General features: G+C 42.9%; 5 protein-coding genes across 5 annotated transcripts; 2 read left to right on the top strand and 3 right to left on the bottom strand.

Annotated features, from left to right (window-relative positions):
- Positions 1 to 285: 285 nt before the first annotated feature.
- On the bottom strand, positions 286 to 1,605 carry F5B22DRAFT_609906 (P-loop containing nucleoside triphosphate hydrolase protein). Its single transcript, XM_047975165.1, has 2 exons — positions 888 to 1,605; positions 286 to 779 (listed from the first exon to the last, which is right to left on the bottom strand). The coding sequence occupies exons 1-2, from the start codon at positions 1,326 to 1,328 to the stop codon at positions 456 to 458; spliced, it is 765 nt and encodes a 254-aa protein (XP_047830142.1). The 5' UTR covers positions 1,329 to 1,605; the 3' UTR covers positions 286 to 455.
- A 6,250-nt stretch (positions 1,606 to 7,855) lies between these two features.
- F5B22DRAFT_609901 (uncharacterized protein) lies at positions 7,856 to 10,442 on the top strand. Its single transcript, XM_047975164.1, has one exon. The coding sequence runs from the start codon at positions 8,595 to 8,597 to the stop codon at positions 10,311 to 10,313; it is 1,719 nt and encodes a 572-aa protein (XP_047830141.1). The 5' UTR covers positions 7,856 to 8,594; the 3' UTR covers positions 10,314 to 10,442.
- Positions 10,443 to 11,109: 667 nt separating this feature from the next.
- On the bottom strand, positions 11,110 to 12,538 carry F5B22DRAFT_647316 (EF-hand; the record flags this gene model as incomplete). Its single annotated transcript, XM_047978854.1, has 4 exons — positions 11,110 to 11,573; positions 11,778 to 12,099; positions 12,323 to 12,341; positions 12,498 to 12,538. 4 exons carry the CDS (start codon positions 12,536 to 12,538, stop codon positions 11,110 to 11,112), a joined length of 846 nt encoding a protein of 281 aa, XP_047830140.1.
- Positions 12,539 to 13,965: 1,427 nt separating this feature from the next.
- Positions 13,966 to 15,311, top strand: F5B22DRAFT_221610 (ChaC-domain-containing protein). The gene is made up of 5 exons (XM_047969752.1): positions 13,966 to 14,240; positions 14,338 to 14,369; positions 14,446 to 14,495; positions 14,553 to 14,557; positions 14,659 to 15,311. The coding sequence occupies exons 1-5, from the start codon at positions 14,152 to 14,154 to the stop codon at positions 15,224 to 15,226; spliced, it is 744 nt and encodes a 247-aa protein (XP_047830139.1). The 5' UTR covers positions 13,966 to 14,151; the 3' UTR covers positions 15,227 to 15,311.
- Positions 15,312 to 16,711: 1,400 nt separating this feature from the next.
- Positions 16,712 to 17,503, bottom strand: F5B22DRAFT_647314 (uncharacterized protein; the record flags this gene model as incomplete). The annotated part of the gene is made up of 5 exons (XM_047978853.1): positions 16,712 to 16,788; positions 16,856 to 17,079; positions 17,136 to 17,242; positions 17,349 to 17,421; positions 17,484 to 17,503. 5 exons carry the CDS (start codon positions 17,501 to 17,503, stop codon positions 16,712 to 16,714), a joined length of 501 nt encoding a protein of 166 aa, XP_047830138.1.
- Positions 17,504 to 19,002: the final 1,499 nt, after the last annotated feature.

The following is a 19,002-nucleotide window of genomic DNA, read 5'->3' as shown; positions in this document are numbered from 1 at the left end:
TCTCGGTAGCACAAAATCAAGTTTAAGTTAACTGAATGAATACTCTAATTGGCTAATTCTAACCCGAGTAGTTGTTTGTTATTCCAAGTCCTGAACTCCAAAACTCAGGACGAATCTGATAATCCCGTTCATAGCTCGTACGCTACAATGCAGTGTATGTAGTCTAGTCTCGTAATTTTCTCTACTTCGCCACGAAAGAGAGTCGTTCTTATATGCTTCGTTCTTATATGCCCGATAATCTCGCCCTAAATAGCCCCAATGGGAGCTCAAGCAAGATAAGTTTTCCAGCCCCAGTACGCGGCAGCAATGGTTCCTATCACCATTGTCCATCTCCTTAGACCAGTGCGGATTTCGCTCCTAAAGATCTCTTCCATGGCCTTGGAGTCGTTCGATCGTGGGAACTCAATGCCCTTCGGTACCTCGCAATCAAGTGCTTTGCACTACAGGTTGTAAAGTCAGTTAAACTTTCTTACTTGATTTAGCATTATCTTAAGAGCAAAGCTAAATCGCTCCAGGTAAAGATATATGCATAAACGGATATCTTCGTGACCCAGCAAAACACTAGTAGAAGAGAAGTAACGTTCACTTACTAAAGGCTCCCAACCGTCTCTGACATCAAAGAATACTAGCTTCTCTGGAGGTACATGCTCCTTAAGAAATGCAAGATGCCTTTCCCATACCTGACCCTCTTGGGCACCACCTGCTGTCTTCCTTGAGGGGAATACCTCACCCCAACGGCCATTTCGCATCGCAGTCGTCCAAGCGCTGAAGTGACGCATCTGTGGCGTGAAAGGATTAGTAAACACGGTTTAAGGGCTGAAGTAAAATCAAAACCCGGGCATACCGCTCTATGAAACGGATTGATGAGTGAACATGGTCAAGCTTACCGGATTATTGAACATCAATGCTATGCTGAAAAACCAAACCTGGGCATTGCTAGCGGTCTTGTCTAGCGACTCGGCCCATTTGTCTGAATCTCGGACGGTGCAGATGACTTTGGCATCTGGGTATAATTTTATTAACTCGGGCACGAAAACACATGCCGGCGTATCCGTGACTGCTACGTAGCCGTTCATGAGCTTCTCTAGTTCCGTCATGACAAAGGTCTCATCCTCGGCGCTGCGAATCGGTGTGTGCTGTAAGATCTTGGTCCATGTTTTGATGTTATAGCTCTCGCCCTTGCTGACCTGGGTGCCGCAGTGATGTACGGGACCGTCGAGGAGGATTGATAGAGCCTGGCTAAACGATGTCGTTCCCGTCCTCGGGAGACCAGCTCCAATAACCTGGAGTTTCTTCCCGGGCTGTGGTTTAGATGCCTCTTGACCCATATTCAATTTTGTTATAGGGGTTTTGTCGAGAGTTGTTACAGGATACCGTAAGGATGGGGAATCGGCCGTCACGAACTGAATTACTTGGGAAACAAGGATAACTACGGGCAACTAGCTTATGTACGCAACAGGCAGATAGAAGACTTTTATAATGAGATTGAATACTCGTACGCAGCTAGATTTTCTTACTAAGGCTCGAGAACGCGCGGTGTGTGGAGTTTATGGAATACCTAGTTTATGGAATACCTAGTTTATGGAATACCTAGTTTATGGAATATGCATGCAGCTGGATTCGCAGGATCCAATGACGCAAAGTAATTCAGACCCTAGACCACATCATGGTGAAGGATTCGGTTGAGAAAGAGATAGTCTCGTCAAAGCCCCCTGTCATCAGATAATAATCTGGAATAGCAAGGCCAGGCAGGGTGGGTAGCTTATGTTGCAATCCTCGCTCCCAAAGTTGTCATTGGGCTAACGGGTTCCGCCCAGTGGACCGCTTGCCCGCGCAGAGCACGAAGGCGGTAGCGTGGCCCAAGGGCTCTGATCTTCGAATTGTCTTTCCTAATACATACAAAATTACATTGAAACCACTCGTTTCTACACTACTAAGTATCTTGCTAGCATCGCAGTTCGAACTACGGTAGGGTCTCGTAGGGTATGGCTCGGACCCAAAATTCTCCGGAGTATGTTTCGTTGCCCTGTTCACCCTGTCTGCCCTGGCATAAATCTTGGGTATTCAGACAAGGTAATGATCAGCCATATCATGCACACTGATTGTTGTTGGATAGGACATCCAAATGCGTCACTCCGAGCAGAGGAGCCAATTAAGTAATCATACCAGCAGAGAACCCAGTGCTCTTCATCTGACAAAAATAGACGTTATGTAAACTACCAGGTTCTAAAAGGGTCGAACCAATTAAAGACTTAGCCCTTACAATTCACACATGCATAAATAATATGCGAAGTCGGTTGGCTGTCTCTGGCTGTCATCCCGTCGAGGCAAACGCTAATAATAATTCTTCACCTCTGCTCTGAGATCTGAATGTCTCTCTACTGCAGCCATTCCCTACCTGTTACCTGACTGTAGAAAATAAGGAGCCATTCCATTACACCCGGCAGTTTCTGAACGAAGGAATAGTGTTACTGGGGTTCACCCCGCCAAGCCCGGTAATGCCATTCGCGCTATATGTACTAATTGCCTAGCCCCAGTGGGATCCCGCAACTTATGCCGCGACGTCCTTGTCAGATTGTAGGTAACATTGATGAGTGGGAGACCTTCTACGGTATTTGTCAATGCTTAGCGTAGCAGCGTAATTTGTAACCCTTTTCGATAGTTCATCGTGAATGTGGGATGATTGTCCTCGCTTAATAAGCTGAATACGGCCACTTATGGTGTTACTCAACATACCGCACATAATAAGGCGCAATGCTGTACGTAGTATGTGAGATAGAAACGCTCGTATCCCAGAGAAAGGGGTAGGACCAAGGCAGCGACACAGTTTCTCGCGCATCACCTTTTGTTATTCGCGCGCCACGCTAAACCTACCATAGCAATTGTTGGGTCTCTGTCTACAACCCCCCTATTTTCCCATACAAATTGGGTTAATTGCAAACATACCCTTAACAGCGATTATAAAAATAGTTATTTTTTATATTATTATTTAAGAAGTATACCCTTTAAAAAATAGCTAAATTAGTTAATCTTTTAAGTTTAAAACTTTTATAATAAATAAATTACTATTATATTTATTAATAAAAATATTCCCTTTTAAAAGTGCCCTATGATTTATTTTTTAACCTCCTTTAAAAAAGTAACTTACTTATTAATCTTAATATAAAATTACCCCTTTTACTACTTATTTAACTAACCTTTAAAGTTAAAGATAATATTTATTAAATGTATATAATTCTTATTACTTTTAAAAATTTTAAACTAATTATTATAAAGCTATTATAATACCTTTTAATAATAATATTTTATCCTTTAATATTAAAGAAAGCTACGTTTATAGTTTTAAGTTTTTTTTTTTTTTAAAAGCTTTAAAAGTTATAATATTATTATTTAATAGTTAAATTTTATAATAGTAATAATAAAAGTAATATTATTAGCTTTACCTATTTATTTAAATTTATATTACCTTTTTTAACTATTATTTTTTATTAAAAAGGAATCTAGTTATTTATAATAAGCATTTAAAACAAATTAAAAATATTAAAAGTATATATAAAGTATAAAATAGTTAAAATTAAATTATTTTAAAGTAGCTTATATAGTTTTTAAAGCTACTATTTATTTTAAAAGTTATTAATTAATAATAAGGGGTTAAATTATATAAAATTAATTAATAATTATTAATAAAATTTAAAGTCCTTTATTTTAAAGCTTTATTTAAGCTTTAATTAAATTTTATAAAAATTATTACTTTAATTAAAAAATAATAGCTATTAAAAGAAGTTATAGTAATAAAGAATATTTTATTACTTTATAAAGTTATTAATATACTTAAATAATAATTTATTAGTTTAATAAGCTTTAAAAGCTATTTAATATTATTTATAAGCTTTTTTAAAAGTATATTATAAAACCTTTATTTTTAAAGCTTAATTATTAAATATTAATACTTTATTTATAATTAATTTATAATATATTTAATATTTTTATAATTATTTATATTTAACCTTTTTTATTATAATTAGGAATAGTGTTACTTTATATAATTAAAGGCTATTAATTTAAAGATTATAAAGGTAAATCTTTAATTTAATATATAGACTTTTAATTTTTAAAGTTATTTATATATTATAATTTTTATATTTAATTATATAATAATAAGCTTATTATTAATATATTTATTAATAAATAAAAAGATAAGTAATAATTTTTAACTAATTAAAAAATTTATTATAAAGGTTATTTTAATAGCGGAAAGCTTTATTTTTAGTTTTATAATAGGCTATATAGTTAAAAAGGGTTAAAACCCTATTAATATTATAATTAACTTTAAAAAGGTTAAAAGCTTTATAGTATTAATAGTATTAATATTTTATAATAGCTTTATTTATTATTAATAGCGGTAAAAGTAATAAGGCTTCGAACTTTTTATTATTTATATAATTAAGCTTTTATTATTAAGCTAGCTTTATAAGCTATTTAATATTTAAAGGTTTAAAGCTTTAAGGTATAGTTCCTTTTTAGCATTATTTAATATTAATTTTAACATTAGTTATAATATATTAAATATAAAGCTATAACTATACCTTTAATTAGGTTACTTTAATTATATTATAAATACCTTTAACTTTATTTATAATAATAATTAAAGGTATTAAAATATTAAGTTTAAGGTATAACTTTTTAACTTTATTAAATGTTTAAATATATAAAGGTTTAAAGTTATTATTTAATATTATAAAGGTTATATTAAAGGTTATATTTAATATAATTATATTAATAATTTTAAAAAATAGCTTATTAAAGGTATTAACCTTATATATAGCATTTAATAAAATAACCTTTAAAAATGCCTTTTAAATTAAAGAATACTATTTTAATAATTAAATAAGATTATATATATAATTATTTTAAATTTTTAATTAATATTATACTTTTATTTTTTATAAGGTATAAAAGATTATAGCATTATTTATATAAATATTTTATTTTTTATATTAAAGCTTATTGATAATATTTCTTAAGTCCTATTTAATAATTATATTAAAAGGATTTAATGTTATTATTAATTTATATATTTTTAAGGGGGGATAAGATTATTAAAACTGGTTTTAATAATTTTATAAATCTTTTTTATTATTTATTTTTAATAGTAAAGAATTATAAATAAAAATAGGAGGTAGTTATAATAAGAATAATTAATAATAAAGGTTTAACTATTTTAATATTTATAAAGCTTTATTATACTTTTAAATTAATAATTAATTTTAACATTTAAAGTTTTTTTTTATATAATAATAAACTTATAATTAATAATAATAGTAATATATTTTATTATATATTATATATATTAATTATTAATTTTATTAAAAGTATTATATTTTATAATTATAAAGCTTTTATAAAGTATATATATTTATTAAGCTTTAAAGCTTATAATAAAGGTAGGAAATTAACTATTAAAAGGTGGTATTAGAAATATAATATTAAAAATTAATAATTTAATAATTTAGCTTAAAAAAAAGTACAATTAATATAAAATTAATAAATAAAGTTAAAAATTATATACTTTTAATAAATATTATAAAGCATATAATGTTATTAATAGTTTAAAATATAATAAAGGTAATAAATAAAAGTTAAAAATAATAAATAGAAGTTAAAGGTAATTAATTAAAAGTTAAATAATGATAATTATTTAAATTAAATAGGGCCTATAAATATTTAATTAATTAAATAGCTTAAATTTAAAAATAATAAGTTATATATTACTATTAACCATTATTTTTAATATATACCATTATAACTTTTAATAGATATTATTTTTCCAATAGTTATTATGGGTCCTATTAGGAAATATAAGGGTTATACTTCGAAAAGGGCTAGATTAGGTGTGCCAAGGACCGTTATAGGGGTATTAGTACGTACTGCCCTAGCAATTGCTATGGTAGGTTTAGCGTGGCGCGCGAGTATTAAAAGGTGATGCGCGAGAAACTGTGTCGCCAAGGCAGACATAATTCTACAATATAGTACCTATAGCTAGACCAAAAAAAACCCCTCATCTCGTCATTGCGTAGTCAGCCTACTATGTGGTGTATATCAGTATACACAATCCTAGTAGGTAGTAATTCTCTGGTAACGATAAAGCTGGAACGAGTCGGGAGGATTCTTACATCAATACTAATTAACAAACTTACATAATGAACACTGAGCGCAAAGTTCTTTGGCCTAAGCACGAGTAGCGTAACGATACTAAGCCAAAGAGGTTCAAAATTGCGAGGTTGCTCAGTCGGTAACAAGTTGGCCAATCTGACAGTTACTAAGTGAGAAAAGCCTAGGTAAATAACACTGGAGGCAATCGGCGATTCAACAAAACAGCTAAAGTGTAAATAAGAAGAAAACTCTAGTAATGACTACCTGCGATGACAATAACTTTACACATTCATAGTTCAATAATACACTTGACTAGGTTGCGTCAATTGTTTGGAATATCAACTATGAGTCTTGTCAGAGTATCACTAAGACCAAGAACGTAAAGATGCTGAAGATCATTGCCTGCTGACGAGACCAAATAGTAGACAGCCTCGAAGTATACCTAACGGGCTACCCACAGTAGTTGCACATGCAGTGCCAATGTGGGTTAGGGACGTGTAGGTACACCTGGTCGATACGGCATGCATTAGGTAGGTAGGTAGACATAAGGATAGATATGCTTGTGTACAGTAGTTTCAATGCACCTCAGTATCGATGATACTGGTATGCACGACAGAGGGAATATACGATGTACGATATACGATGTATAATGTCGGCATACAGGAATAGCCTCATTGATCTACTTCACATCGAGTGCCATGCAGCTGCGGCTACATCACCGAGATTTGCTGCGCGCATGTACATGGACGACAAGCAACCTGAGATGTAGCGAGAGATCCGGTCAATCTCTAAGCACCTCGGAAAGGGTTCCCCTATTCTCGAGTGCTGGAATGCGCTCATCGTAAGGAGGTGCGACTTGGACTCCATATTACTTGGAAGTGTAATGTTGGGGTATTCAAGATTCTGGGGTGTGATCCGGACTGCTTAAGGAGATCTTGCGGGCTGTTTCAAACCGGACTAACTACCTAAGTAGGTACCTAGGCTAGGTAGCCACTTACACCATTACTTATGTCACGGTAAATATACCAGTGAATTGAGATACGAAGCTCCGAACCATCACCACCATGTTTATGTCCCTACCTAGGTACCTACCTACCTACCTATGTAGGCAATACTTACTTAGACCACATGATGTGTTTATCAGGTGCAATTGCCAATAGCATTGAGAAGAAACCCAGTTAACGATTTGGAGCAAGGCATCTGTTAACAATGCACGCTAGCAGCCGGCTCTAATTCTTGACTACGGTGACTTGGAGCTTCTAGATAGGTAGCGTACCTATCATCGATTAGCACGTTGTCTACATAGTGAAGAGCGTCTCTCTAGGTAGTCTAGAATACCTACCAAGTACGAGGAGTGTTCCATGCTGACCGAAGCAATATAAAGCTGAACGGTGGGAGTAAGAAATCACGCGATTCTCTAATGTACCCACGTAGCGTACACGCGCGGTACGGTGGACATGCGAGGCATGCTTACCTTATCGACCACCAAAGCCGAGAACGATCACCGCAAGATCCGCCGACACTGAGACCTGCCTGCTCGCCTGCGTCGCTGGGATCTCGCTTGCATGTTCCGTCTCGTTTCCACTTGCCCATCTTTTGCCAAGTTCCTAGTGCGGATTCTAGAACCCTCAGGCCAATGAGCTGCCAGCCCTGGCCGTGCCTCAGCCATCAGCTACCGGTCTGGGTAATATATTTGTATATGCTTAAGCATTGAGCATGAATGACCAACGGTGGCCACATGGTACTGCTGAAGAAAAGACCTGGGATGAACAAGACGTCTGACGAACCACGGTTTCTGCTGTTATACGTCTACCTCCAAGGTATGATAGCGTTGTTGTTGTTGTTGCTGTTGTCGTCGATATTATCTACCTCTAACCTCCGTGCCAAGTTTCCTGTTTATTCTCTTCAACTCTGCTGTAAATATCCTACTCCCTACAGTCATGGATAGCTCATCGTCCCATTATTCAATTTCGTCCTTGTGACCCCGCCATACCTTGATTAAATGACACTATCGTCGGACAAGCCCAGAACATCCGCCTTCAACCACTCACCTCAACCGCCCAGGTCTATTGTAGTATGTACATTGATTGCGTGTTTGTGTACGTGGTACATGTGTTGCTTGTGTGTGCCTGTGTCCGGCTGATCAGCCACTACCGTGTTTCAATTCCACCCTTGTTTCTTTTCTCATCCGCAGCGAAGTCCGCAGTCCATCCCGGCGCTGATTTTCTTTTTATAACCTCGTCTTCCTACTGTATATCCGGGAGGTGAGGTCATCATCCAAATCCTCCAGGGCCTCCATCCTTCAGCACTGAGAGTGGCTCTCATCAAGGAGCCTCCCACATGACTGACGACCTCATGACTTTGCGCTGCTGCAACTTGCGTCGTATGAGGAAAGCTCACCTTCACCTGGACCTGGCGTCAATATCTCAAACTTGCCTATCATGGCGTTGACCGTGAAGCATCTCAACTCGGATGCTTCATTTCTACTCTCCTTCGAGCCCGTCATCCCAGAGTCAATTGCCGACTCAGTACTACCACATCCGTTCACAATACTGCTAGACCCATGGATAACAGGCCCATCGACGATATTCCATCCCCGGATCTCCAATACAACACAGAAGCATCCAGCCTGCATATCATCGCTGACGGAGTTGCTGCGGCCGCCGGACCTCGTCATCATCAGCCAGCATAACCCCGATCACTGCAATGAGGCTACACTGCGCCAGCTACCCGCGAATGGGAGCACACAGATCCTTGCCGAACCAGCATCAGCACGCATAATCCGAGGCTGGAATTACTTTGACAAGAACAAAATCCGAACCATCAGACGATGGGAAGACCCGCGTATAACAGGCAAACAGTCCGTGATTCGGATTCCGGTTCCGCCCGTGCAACCCAACGGAGCAGAGGGTGAAGTCACCATCGCCTTTATTCCCCAAAAGCGTGACCTAGCCGGCCTGCACGGTGCTGTTGGTATCACATACAGATCTCCGCCTACGCACGATGTAATCAAACAGGAAACCCTGACTAAGGTTCTCACGCCGCCGTCAACGCCGGAAGCACAGGGGCAGATCCCGATTGGCACACAAACGGGAACGCCAATAATAGTACCTACAGGAGACACGTTCCTACTACCTCCCACGCCTCCTATCTCCCCTATTTCGCCCATATCGCCGACCTCATTGAGATCCATTCGCTCTGCTTCGACCTTGATTGCATCACCAACGCACTCTCTGTATAGCCCTCACTTCCGCCCAGCTACCTCTTCCCAGAACGAACCAGTCCTGCCGCCGAGCCCGTACAGCCTCAGCCGGCCGATCTCACTGATTTTCTCCCCCCATGGGATCCAGTACAGCCATCTCGCCGCTTATGCGACATCGCACCTCGTCGCCGAAGCAGCGCTACCACTAACAGCTCTTTTACATTGCATGGATAGTATCAACAATCCGTGGTGGCTAGGTGGGAATATCTGCGCGGGCGTGCCCTACGGCGCCGAGATTGCCTCGAAGCTAGGGGCGAGAGTATGGGTAAGCGCACACGATGGAGAGAAAGACGTGCGAGGCTTGGCAACAGGGATGCTCAAGACACGGCGGTGGAGAGACGAAGAGATTGAAGGCGCACTTGTAAACGCTCAAAAGATGGATCGGCAAGATAAGAGTGAGCGAAAGGGTCGTACCAAGATCTTGCGCCTAAAGTGCGGTGAAGAGATCCTCATCTCTGGGACGGGGCAACTATGGCGCACTAATACCTCCGCCGGCGGTGTTCAATTAGACGAAAAGCCCGCCACGGAAACCTTCACTGCGCCGTCCCCGCCATCACCGCCGACAACGACGATAATGGCGATGACAACAAGCATAACTAAGCACCAAGGAAAGTACGACAAGAAGGGCCTAGAGTCTTTGACACTCTCGCAAGTCCAGGACGTCATGTCACCCAAGAAGCTCGGCATCTATAAGGCGCTGCGGACCCTGGACCTGATCAAGCCATCGCCCAGGCTGATCATAGAGCACGAGGTCACGAGCGCGGTGATGCTGCCTATATCTACCCAAAGTTCAGCCCAAGTGAAGACGGAAAAGGAAACAGAGAGCTTAGAGGCGGTATCCAAAAGGGATTCTAGCAACGCCCGATCCGTGGCATTCGCGTTGCCCACACAGTCGTGAACAAGCACGCGCACACCCCCCCCCGCTTTGGTTTTTCTTCTTCTTTCCTTTTGTTCCCATGTTACTACGATCCATTCTATGGTCTGGCACGACCAATGCGCACATGGATAGGGACGAGAAGGAAGGATACCATCACAGACAGTCCATGACAGGCGTTAGATCTGAGCTTTTCTTGCAGGGTAATTTGGTTCTTTGTAGCGTTCAGGTGGCCAGGCATGGTATTTGATGACTAGACGGACGATTCCTCATGGAGAGGATGTGGCTGTCCCGGAGAACTCAGGGCAAAACGGCCACCTGCAGCTCCAGTGCTTGGTTGGGAGTTTAGTACATAGAATACTTCGAGATTGATGACATAATTGTTCATGCCTAGGTGAAGCATACAACAGTGAGATTTATTTTGATCATGTTCATCTCTTTTGCAGCCTCGGTGAATATTGCTGCTTGATATAAAAAATTGGAATAAAGTAATTCAAAAACGCGCACAATCTGCTCGGTTTTTGCCCTGTTTATGTTCTTCCACATTTCTCATGAGAATCATCATGTCTTGAAGGAAAGTTGCTGGTATCTACTATGTATGGTGGTATCTCAGGACAGTTAAGATAAGACACGAACCCCGCAGAAACATGAGTGTTCCCTCCATTAGAGTATCGGAACTGATTATCGACTTCCCACCCTACATATACAGCCTTCCAAATAGTATTTAGACTCTCATATAACCCATTTCCTCCTTGAGGATAGATGGAGCAACTAGGCCGATGAACAGTTGATTAAAAGGACGCGAGCTAGCGGAATAGATTTATTTCAGTTGTTTCAATATCTCAACTAGGAAATCCTCAAATCCTAGCGTGATATAACCGTCGCGGTCATCATCGTACTTCTTGAAAACGTCTGTCATGCGTTTGAGACTGATACAGGCCTGAACAAATAGGTCGAAGCTCATCACGCCTTCACTACGCTTGTCGTATGTGTGGAACAATAGCTCTACAAAACCAGGGCTCAGGCGGTAGCGGAAGGCGACAAGAGCGTTGGAGAACTCGTCGAGACTGATGTTCCCTGAATGATCAACGTCGAATCTATCGAATAGTGTCCGCCACGAGGCTAGAAAGGACCATAATCCACAGAACTCCTCGAATCCGATTGTGCCTGATCGGTCGCTATCAAACATTCGGATCATCATCCGCACCGTATGTGGGTCGAACGCCGTCCAGTCACCGTTCACGAGTGCTGCTGAAAGTTCGCGCTCCGAAAGCTGGCCTGTGCCTGTTGCATGATTGTTATGGTTAGCACTAGTTGAGGCCAAGTTTGGTGATTTGAATCATGTGATGAACATCTATGCGAATTCATAAAGTTGGCCAGCTGCGTGCGCTCAAGCAAGTTGCCGAGGTAAAACCAACTAGACTCGGCCGCTTCCACATTGGCAGCACAATAAGTGATGTTCAGGGGGAAACAGAGATACAAACACACCATCTTTGTCTACGGCGCGAAACAATGGTAGAAGACTCGGGTCAGCGGCACCATCTTGGGGTACCGGTGAAGGAGGGGGCCTATTCGAGGGCGGTGGCCGGTTGTGCGCAGCTGGACGCGGTCCAGTGGCCTGAGGGGGCGGCGACATGGGCGAATGTGACATTGAGCCGTAATGTGACTGATTTCGGTGGCTAGGTTCTTGTCTATAATCCTGCCGAGAATCCTGCCTTCTGTTGGGATAGGTTTCGTGGCGGGAGGGACCAGGCACAGGTGGCGGTGGTTTAGACTGGTAGTGAGAAGCTGAAGGTCTAGAGCCGCCTTTCTGTAGATTAAGGAGCTATGTGTCAGCTGTGCCGCATGACAAGAAATTCACTTTGGACTGTGATGAACTGCAAGCAAATTCTGTTGCGACAAGATGTAGATTTCAACAGCTATAGATGATGATGTCGTCTTTGTCGTTGTTGGCGGATAGAAGAAGGGAGAGAATGGAAGGGAGGTTTGGCTGCCTGGAAAGGGCGCAAGCGCGCACACACACACGTACGCACCTGTTCTGGCTCTGCAAATCTATAGACATACATATGTTAGCCTGGCCTCGTGTTTGATCCCCAATAGACAGGCGCTGGTCGCTGTGTCATATGGGCGCAAAGGACATGGGAGGGAGGGGATTGTGATGTTGGTGGGGTAAGTGGTTAGGTATGACTTGGAAGTATTGAGACTCACCTTGGCAGCTCGTCTGGGTTGTATGGCCTATTGTATGCCATGCTGGCGGCTTCTAATTTTTTCGCGGAGGAAGATCAAACCTCGAGCGGAAAGGCGAGCAGAGTGACAGTCAAGGGCCGGTTAGGTAACGACTGGAGAAAACGAGATTGATCGTCTGGGTATCATGGGAGGCTTGAAAGGCGAGGGAAAGGTGCGACGCGGAGGAGGGCCGGTAGACTTTGATTTTATCTTATTTTATCTTGCAAGCAAGCTGTACAGCTACCTACCTAACCTAGGTAGTATCTACACCACTGCGCTTAGATAGTACATATGTCCTTTATTTCTACCTAGGCCGTACCTACCTAGCTCGCCTAGGTAACGAGAGGGGCCAGGCGTAAAACTGGATCGTTCCCGTCTGTATGCACCTGCCGCAAAGTACTAAGGTTAGGCAGGCTACGGAAGGGGGAAGTACCTTCAATTGTTTGTGCGGTACTTACCTTATGTACGTATACATACGTAGGTAGTATGTACTTCCTACAGACAATGGGGAACAATCTGCAATGAAATGAAGAGTCCCAGTGCAAGTTGTTCACAAATGAGCCTCAATCTATCCTATAGATACTATCCTGGTAGTACGGTACCTACTCTGTAGCCTGTTTTACGGTGAAATCCGAATGGCTGCGCCCTGTGGACGTCATCGGCTTGGTCGACAGCCCTCACCGACTACCGCGGCCCGCAAACGACATGGCAGTTCGTAAGAAGCAAACGAGGCGGTGCTCTTCATACTCAGGTGGTGTATCGGGCCCTCAGACAGAAGAAAAGAAAGAAAAGCTGAAGAAGGACGAGGTAATGCGTGATGCTGGCAAAGACGCCTCACGAGGTTGACTATTTAGCTGGGGCTGTGCAGCTGATAAGTTGATCTAATATAACACTACGAAGTACGTACCTGACTAACCTAGATTATATATCAACAGGATTGGTGGGGTTTTTACGACCCTATCCGGCATTAGGATGACTTGTTCGTCTACTCATGCGACGCGGCTACATGTAGTTGTTGCTGTAGGTGCTTCGCGTCACGTCCTCCATCGCCTGGGGATGTTGGTATATCAAGTATCATCGCCATGCTCACAGACCAAGCAATCGTCTGTCTAGTGATGCGAATCATAACCCCTAAGTACATGCACCACACATCCCCACGTGAGCCGTCAATGGGTGTCCAGCGGCCCTACTGCAAGTCATAAGGACCAAATGCCCGGCAAAAGCGGCATTGGACCCCCGAGCCCGGAGACGGGAACCCATCTTGAAGGCTAGGGGAGGTATCTACCTAGTGACGTGATACCGGTACCGACTGACAGCTCCAATAGGCGTGCCGAATGCGATGCCACTACAGATGTCCCGCAGTGTTGGATCTCTTGGCACCGCTAGTCCAGATAACGCTACACGCCTTACTAATTAACGGTAGCTCCACGGTAGGTTCGTAGGCTGGGTACGACTGCGTGATTCCGTTCGTGGGATCACGTCAGGTAGCTTACGAGTAGCCTGTTGATATGCATTACTACTCAGTCCTCTTTTCGAGTTAAACGTGTTGCAGCTAGCCCGGAAGACCCTGAATAGCTTTCTGGTATTCTATTTTTCTCAAAAGATCAAGCTGATCTACGCTGCACTCGTTGTCGACATGGCGGAGACCAATGGGATTGTGGTAGGCGCCACAGGTCATCCCGCCACACCATCAAATGCTGGAGAATTCTGGATATTCGGTTACGGGTAGGTCATCGTTGCCTCGACATATCATCCAAGCCTATCATAGAGTGATGATGAGCGACCAGACGGTCTGTCTTTCAAAATGCTGACTTGCTTACAGAAGCTTGATATGGAAACCACCTCCACATTATGGTGAGTTTTATTCTCTGAATTTCTCACCATGAAAAGCGGGAGCAAGGGAGGTTGATATTTCAATTATGGGATACAGATAGACGAATTGCGGGCTGGGTTACTGGCTACGTGAGGCGGTTCTGGCAGGTACGATGATTATAGTGAGCGTCCATTTAGGGGGTGAGGCTAATTTTTCTACCTTAGGCGAGGTATGTTACGACTCTGTCTGAGAAATTAACGGCTCCTCTTGGTTCTGGACGCAATAGCACTGAGAGCAAGCATTTGAGCTAACAGAGCCTTGTTCACCAAGCCAAGACCATCGCGGAACACCTACAGCGCCCGGCCGCGTGGTAACGCTCATCGAACGTTCCTTTTGGGCGTCTTTAGCAGATTCGCATGACAGCGCGCCTGAGAAGGTTTGGGGTACAGCGTATCGCATCAAGGCCGAACATGTGACTGAGGTTGCCGAGTATCTGGATATCCGCGAGATCAATGGGTATACAATCCACTACACACCGTTCCACCCGGCCGATGGCTCAGCCCCCATTCGCACGCTCGTGTACATTGGGACACCAGAAAATGACCAGTTCGTCGGACCTCAGGATCCACAGGCCCTTGCCGAGCATATCCAGCGGAGCGAAGGCCCGAGCGGTTTGAACCGCGACTACCTCCTCGAGCTCGAGAAGGCACTAAACCAGCTCAGCCCGGAAAGTGGTGATTCCCATGTCACTGATCTGTCGAACCGTCTTCGCGTCATTGAGCGGAGGATCCGAAGCGGTGAGGCGAAGGTTGCAGTTCATGAACCTCCAGAGTCTATCTCCCATGAGTTCACAAAAGTGAGCAGTGTAGAAGAACAGGAAGAAACTGAGAAGGTGTAACGGGAGAAGGGAGGTGACATAGGGTTGTACCATAAGAGATATAATGTGGTGTTGATCATGCGCCATAGAAGAGACAATGTACAAGTCTTAGACTAATATATGTAGAGCCAGGTACATGTCGACAGCACGTACAACTAGAGTTATGATCTGACTCCATAAATGGTGTGTGTCAGGTGACAACAAGCGCTGATACCAGGATCTGAGAGTCAAACAATATGTAATAACCTGCTATGGCCGCCAAGGTCCGTATGGACCATTCGGATCCCTTTCTGACCTTATTGGCTGACCTTGACTTTATACTTGCACTGGTTTTTCTCGACCGTTGGGGTCTGTCAATATGAATCATCTGAGCGAGTGCTATATAACTTCAGCTTTGATACGAGTAAAACTGTCTCGCGTGTTATCTGATGTCTGACCGAAGCGGGCAGATGGACTGCGTATACGGGCGTACGAGATGTTCGGCGAGTCCAGTGCGTGTAACCCGAATTTTGTTCGATGTTTTACTGCCACTGCTTCTGCCTTTAACACCCTCTACGCCGGTTTCAAGAGCAGATACATGGATCGTGACGTCAGGGTCTTTAGTAGTTTTTGAGAAGAACATTGATGAAGCAGATGCGATTGTTTCTAGCGTCTGGGAAATAGCAATGAATAGGAGACGACGGGTAATATATATAGACGAGGTAGGGATTACTCCGGGGTTCTGAAGGGCTGAATATTAAAGCTATACGTAATAATCTATCCAGGCTACTATGGTCCATGTGGCTAAGACTGGATTCGAATAGACCACATGAACCTCGACACCCAAGGTGGGTGTTGTGAAAAGCTCAACTCCATAATCCTGTCACTACTAGCGTTTATTGTGACTCATGTGAGATGGCTAAAGGCACGTATAAGATCAGGAAACACAGGTGTAATTGCTCATGGCGGAATTTCATATCCCTAAATGTAGTGAATTGGTTTGTACTGGACAGTATCAACAGTAGACACAAGCAGCAACAGAGGCTGTACGTAACCGTTGTCACATGCTTCGTTCGGAGGATTGACTTCTCCCTCATGTCCGCCGGATCATGATTTTCTGCCGAATAAAATGCTCTGCCCACCCTGTCACCATCACATGCATATCCCCTCAGACCAACTGAGTCTCGTTTCCCATTGCTCCCATGCCCGTAAAAGATCGTGTATTCATGACTATCATGACAGAGCCCGTTTTTGAAAGAAAATTGGCAAGGAATGTAAGCAGCAGTATAATATGAAGGCTTTTGGTCTCCTTGATCATATAATGCTGTAAGGGAGAAATGGGGAGGGAGCTGGTAAGAGAAATGGAAGGGTGAATTGTAAATAACTTGTGAAAGGTAATGATAGGTTGATAAAGTTGTTGTCCTATAGAACACGGGTTGCCTTCATTGGTATCAATGTATCGCAATACTGCTTATACTTGAAGCTACTATAGCCACCCCCTTGAATCCTAAAGGAAGAGGAGGGTATTTAGTATCGGGGTGGCCCTTGAGGCTGTTGGCCACCTTGTTGCTCTGGATAGCCGTACGGTCCTGGCATACCATAGCCTAAATCATACTTGTCAATAAAGTCCAATGACATATTGCGTATGAACAAGGGCCCTGTAGCTCATACCTTGTGGCGGAGGCGTGCCATAAGCGACCATCTGTGGTGGATAGCCTCCCCTGCCGTAAGACGTCTGTGGGTACATCACCGCGGCATTTGGAACTCCGTAAGATGCATACATCTGTGGCTGCTGTGTATATCCACCCCGGGCCGGATATGAGCTGCCTCGGGCGTAACTATTCTTTGGTCCTGCATCCGAGGCTTTGTCGACGCGAATTTCTCGCCCGTCGAACCTGCCATGATTTACAAAGCGTCAGACAAGACACGCCAGTCGGAAGAGTCTACATACTCGACATTGTTCATGCTAGCAATGGCTTTTTCGGCGTCAGCCTCGCTAGTATATCGAACAAAACCAAAGCCACGGCTTCGACCTGTGTCCCTATCCTTTACAACAACCTAACGCCGGATAATCTGGTTAGTAGGAGAGTAGAGACAATCGAGGAACCGCTAATTCAACTTCTCCTATAACCCTAGACAGAATGGGGTATTTAGGGGAACGTACTGCTTCCTCAATAGGACCAAACTCTTCGAACTTCTGCCGTAAAGTTGTCTCTTCGGTGTGCCATGCAAGGCCTCTAAATGATTTGTATAAGTATACTTTGGTCAACATCACTTATTAGGTATGCGTTTTTCCCACCCAATGAATAGTTTCGCCATGCTTCTAGTAGGTTTAACTGCGCTGAACGGCCTGATAATGGAAACCTAGCTTTTAGTAAGAATACTACAGACGATTATGGTAGGTGAATTGCAGGGAACTAGTGGATGAGTTATAGAGAAGTAGACCAAAAGGAAGAAGGGTTCGTGTAATGGTAGAACATATCAAGGGAGAAGTGAGGAGCCACGAACAGCTTTATAGCGTATCACTAGCTGGTGACTTGTTTGGACGACACTTGGTAGGCTTGGTGTATGATCCGGGCAGGTGCAGTAGTATAGGGTATCGTAATATTGATACTGCCAGTTGTAGTGACTAAGGTACTATAACCGGCAATGCGATCAGAATAAGAGCTTGGTATATATGGTAATTTTGTCGAGGAAGGTATACCAGCTAAGATATGAAAATCGGCAACAAGCAGCGAATGGTAATTCGTAAGAGCCAACTGGAACCCGCGGATGGAATGAAGTCTCATGAGGGCGATCAAAAGCTTCGATCCGTCTGATTTATACTTGCATGCAATGTGATGTGCAGCAGGTAGCGAAGACCCCATTGCTTCGGCTCGACTTCCCTCTTGCTAGTCAGGAGTTATCTTTAATCGCTGACATTATCATAGACCTTGTTAGGTGCTCTGGCAGGGTTATCCCAAAACAGCCACCAGCCCGGTGAGGTCAAGTCGTGTACGCATACTTGAGGTGGGAAAGAAGGAGACGTCGTTCGAAACAAGACGTCCCTATAACAAGGTGGATGACGAGGCGCACTGGGAATTCCCTGGCTACGAGCCCAGGCGATCCAGAACTAGGCCATGAGAAGCAAGGGCATGACTTAGAGAAGTGCTAATGGTCTATATGCCAGCAACATGTACGTATTGACTACGCGAGGCCGAGTACTGCCCCCTAGACTGTGTGTTGTTGATCATCTGTGAGACTGAGATTGCTAGGATCTTTGGGTTGGGTGCTTGATAGCTCCTATGAGGCTAACGCAGTTTCGCAATCCCTGGCAAAATCGTGAAGATCGCCAAACTAGCTTCATGCTGGTTACCTGGGAAATACCATTCTTCACTTGGACGATTTCGGCATGGCTTTCTCGGCATGGCTTTCAACTAAGCACAAGTTGTTGACGTACGAAGGCATTGTATGAAAGTATTTTGCCGGCAATGCCAACCAAACATTCGATTGTCGTTGCGGGGGCGAACCTACGAAAAGGGGGGATGATTGACTATCGAGCCCTCAATCACATATTGGTTCCAAAGGTGATGATCTAGTGGGGTTCTTTGACTTAAACAACGAAGGAGGTACCTGCGGCCGCACGATGAAGTTTCTTCACTCAAAAGTCAGGCCCTGTGGTTTAGGTGGTACTCAATCTGTCGTGTAGGTACGTATTCGAGGCGGTTTCAACTGATAAATGTCACCCGGTTAGTCAAAATGCTGCCATGAATAGAAGCATCCGCCAAGCAACACACGGGCCAATCCATCGATAACGTCTTGAATCAGATCCCGATCCT

This window comes from Xylaria bambusicola (assembly GCF_022495145.1).
Source record: "Xylaria bambusicola strain CBS 139988 unplaced genomic scaffold F5B22scaffold_25, whole genome shotgun sequence".
Classification (NCBI taxonomy): domain Eukaryota; kingdom Fungi; phylum Ascomycota; class Sordariomycetes; order Xylariales; family Xylariaceae; genus Xylaria; species Xylaria bambusicola.
This window is presented reverse-complemented; position numbering and strand designations above follow the sequence as displayed.

What these genes read in the sequence shown, in the direction of transcription:
- F5B22DRAFT_609906 (XM_047975165.1), bottom strand. Translation starts at nt 1,328, where the DNA reads ATGGGTCAAGAGGCATCTAAACCACAGCCCGGGAAGAAACTCCAGGTT. An exon ending in CATTGATGTTCAATAATCCG is followed by an intron (nt 780 to 887) that starts GTAAGCTTGACC and finishes TTCACGCCACAG; the next exon opens with ATGCGTCACTTCAGCGCTTG.
- F5B22DRAFT_609901 (XM_047975164.1), top strand. Translation starts at nt 8,595, where the DNA reads ATGGCGTTGACCGTGAAGCATCTCAACTCGGATGCTTCATTTCTACTC.
- F5B22DRAFT_221610 (XM_047969752.1), top strand. Translation starts at nt 14,152, where the DNA reads ATGGCGGAGACCAATGGGATTGTGGTAGGCGCCACAGGTCATCCCGCC. An exon ending in TTCTGGATATTCGGTTACGG is followed by an intron (nt 14,241 to 14,337) that starts GTAGGTCATCGT and finishes ACTTGCTTACAG; the next exon opens with AAGCTTGATATGGAAACCAC. An exon ending in GAAACCACCTCCACATTATG is followed by an intron (nt 14,370 to 14,445) that starts GTGAGTTTTATT and finishes TATGGGATACAG; the next exon opens with ATAGACGAATTGCGGGCTGG.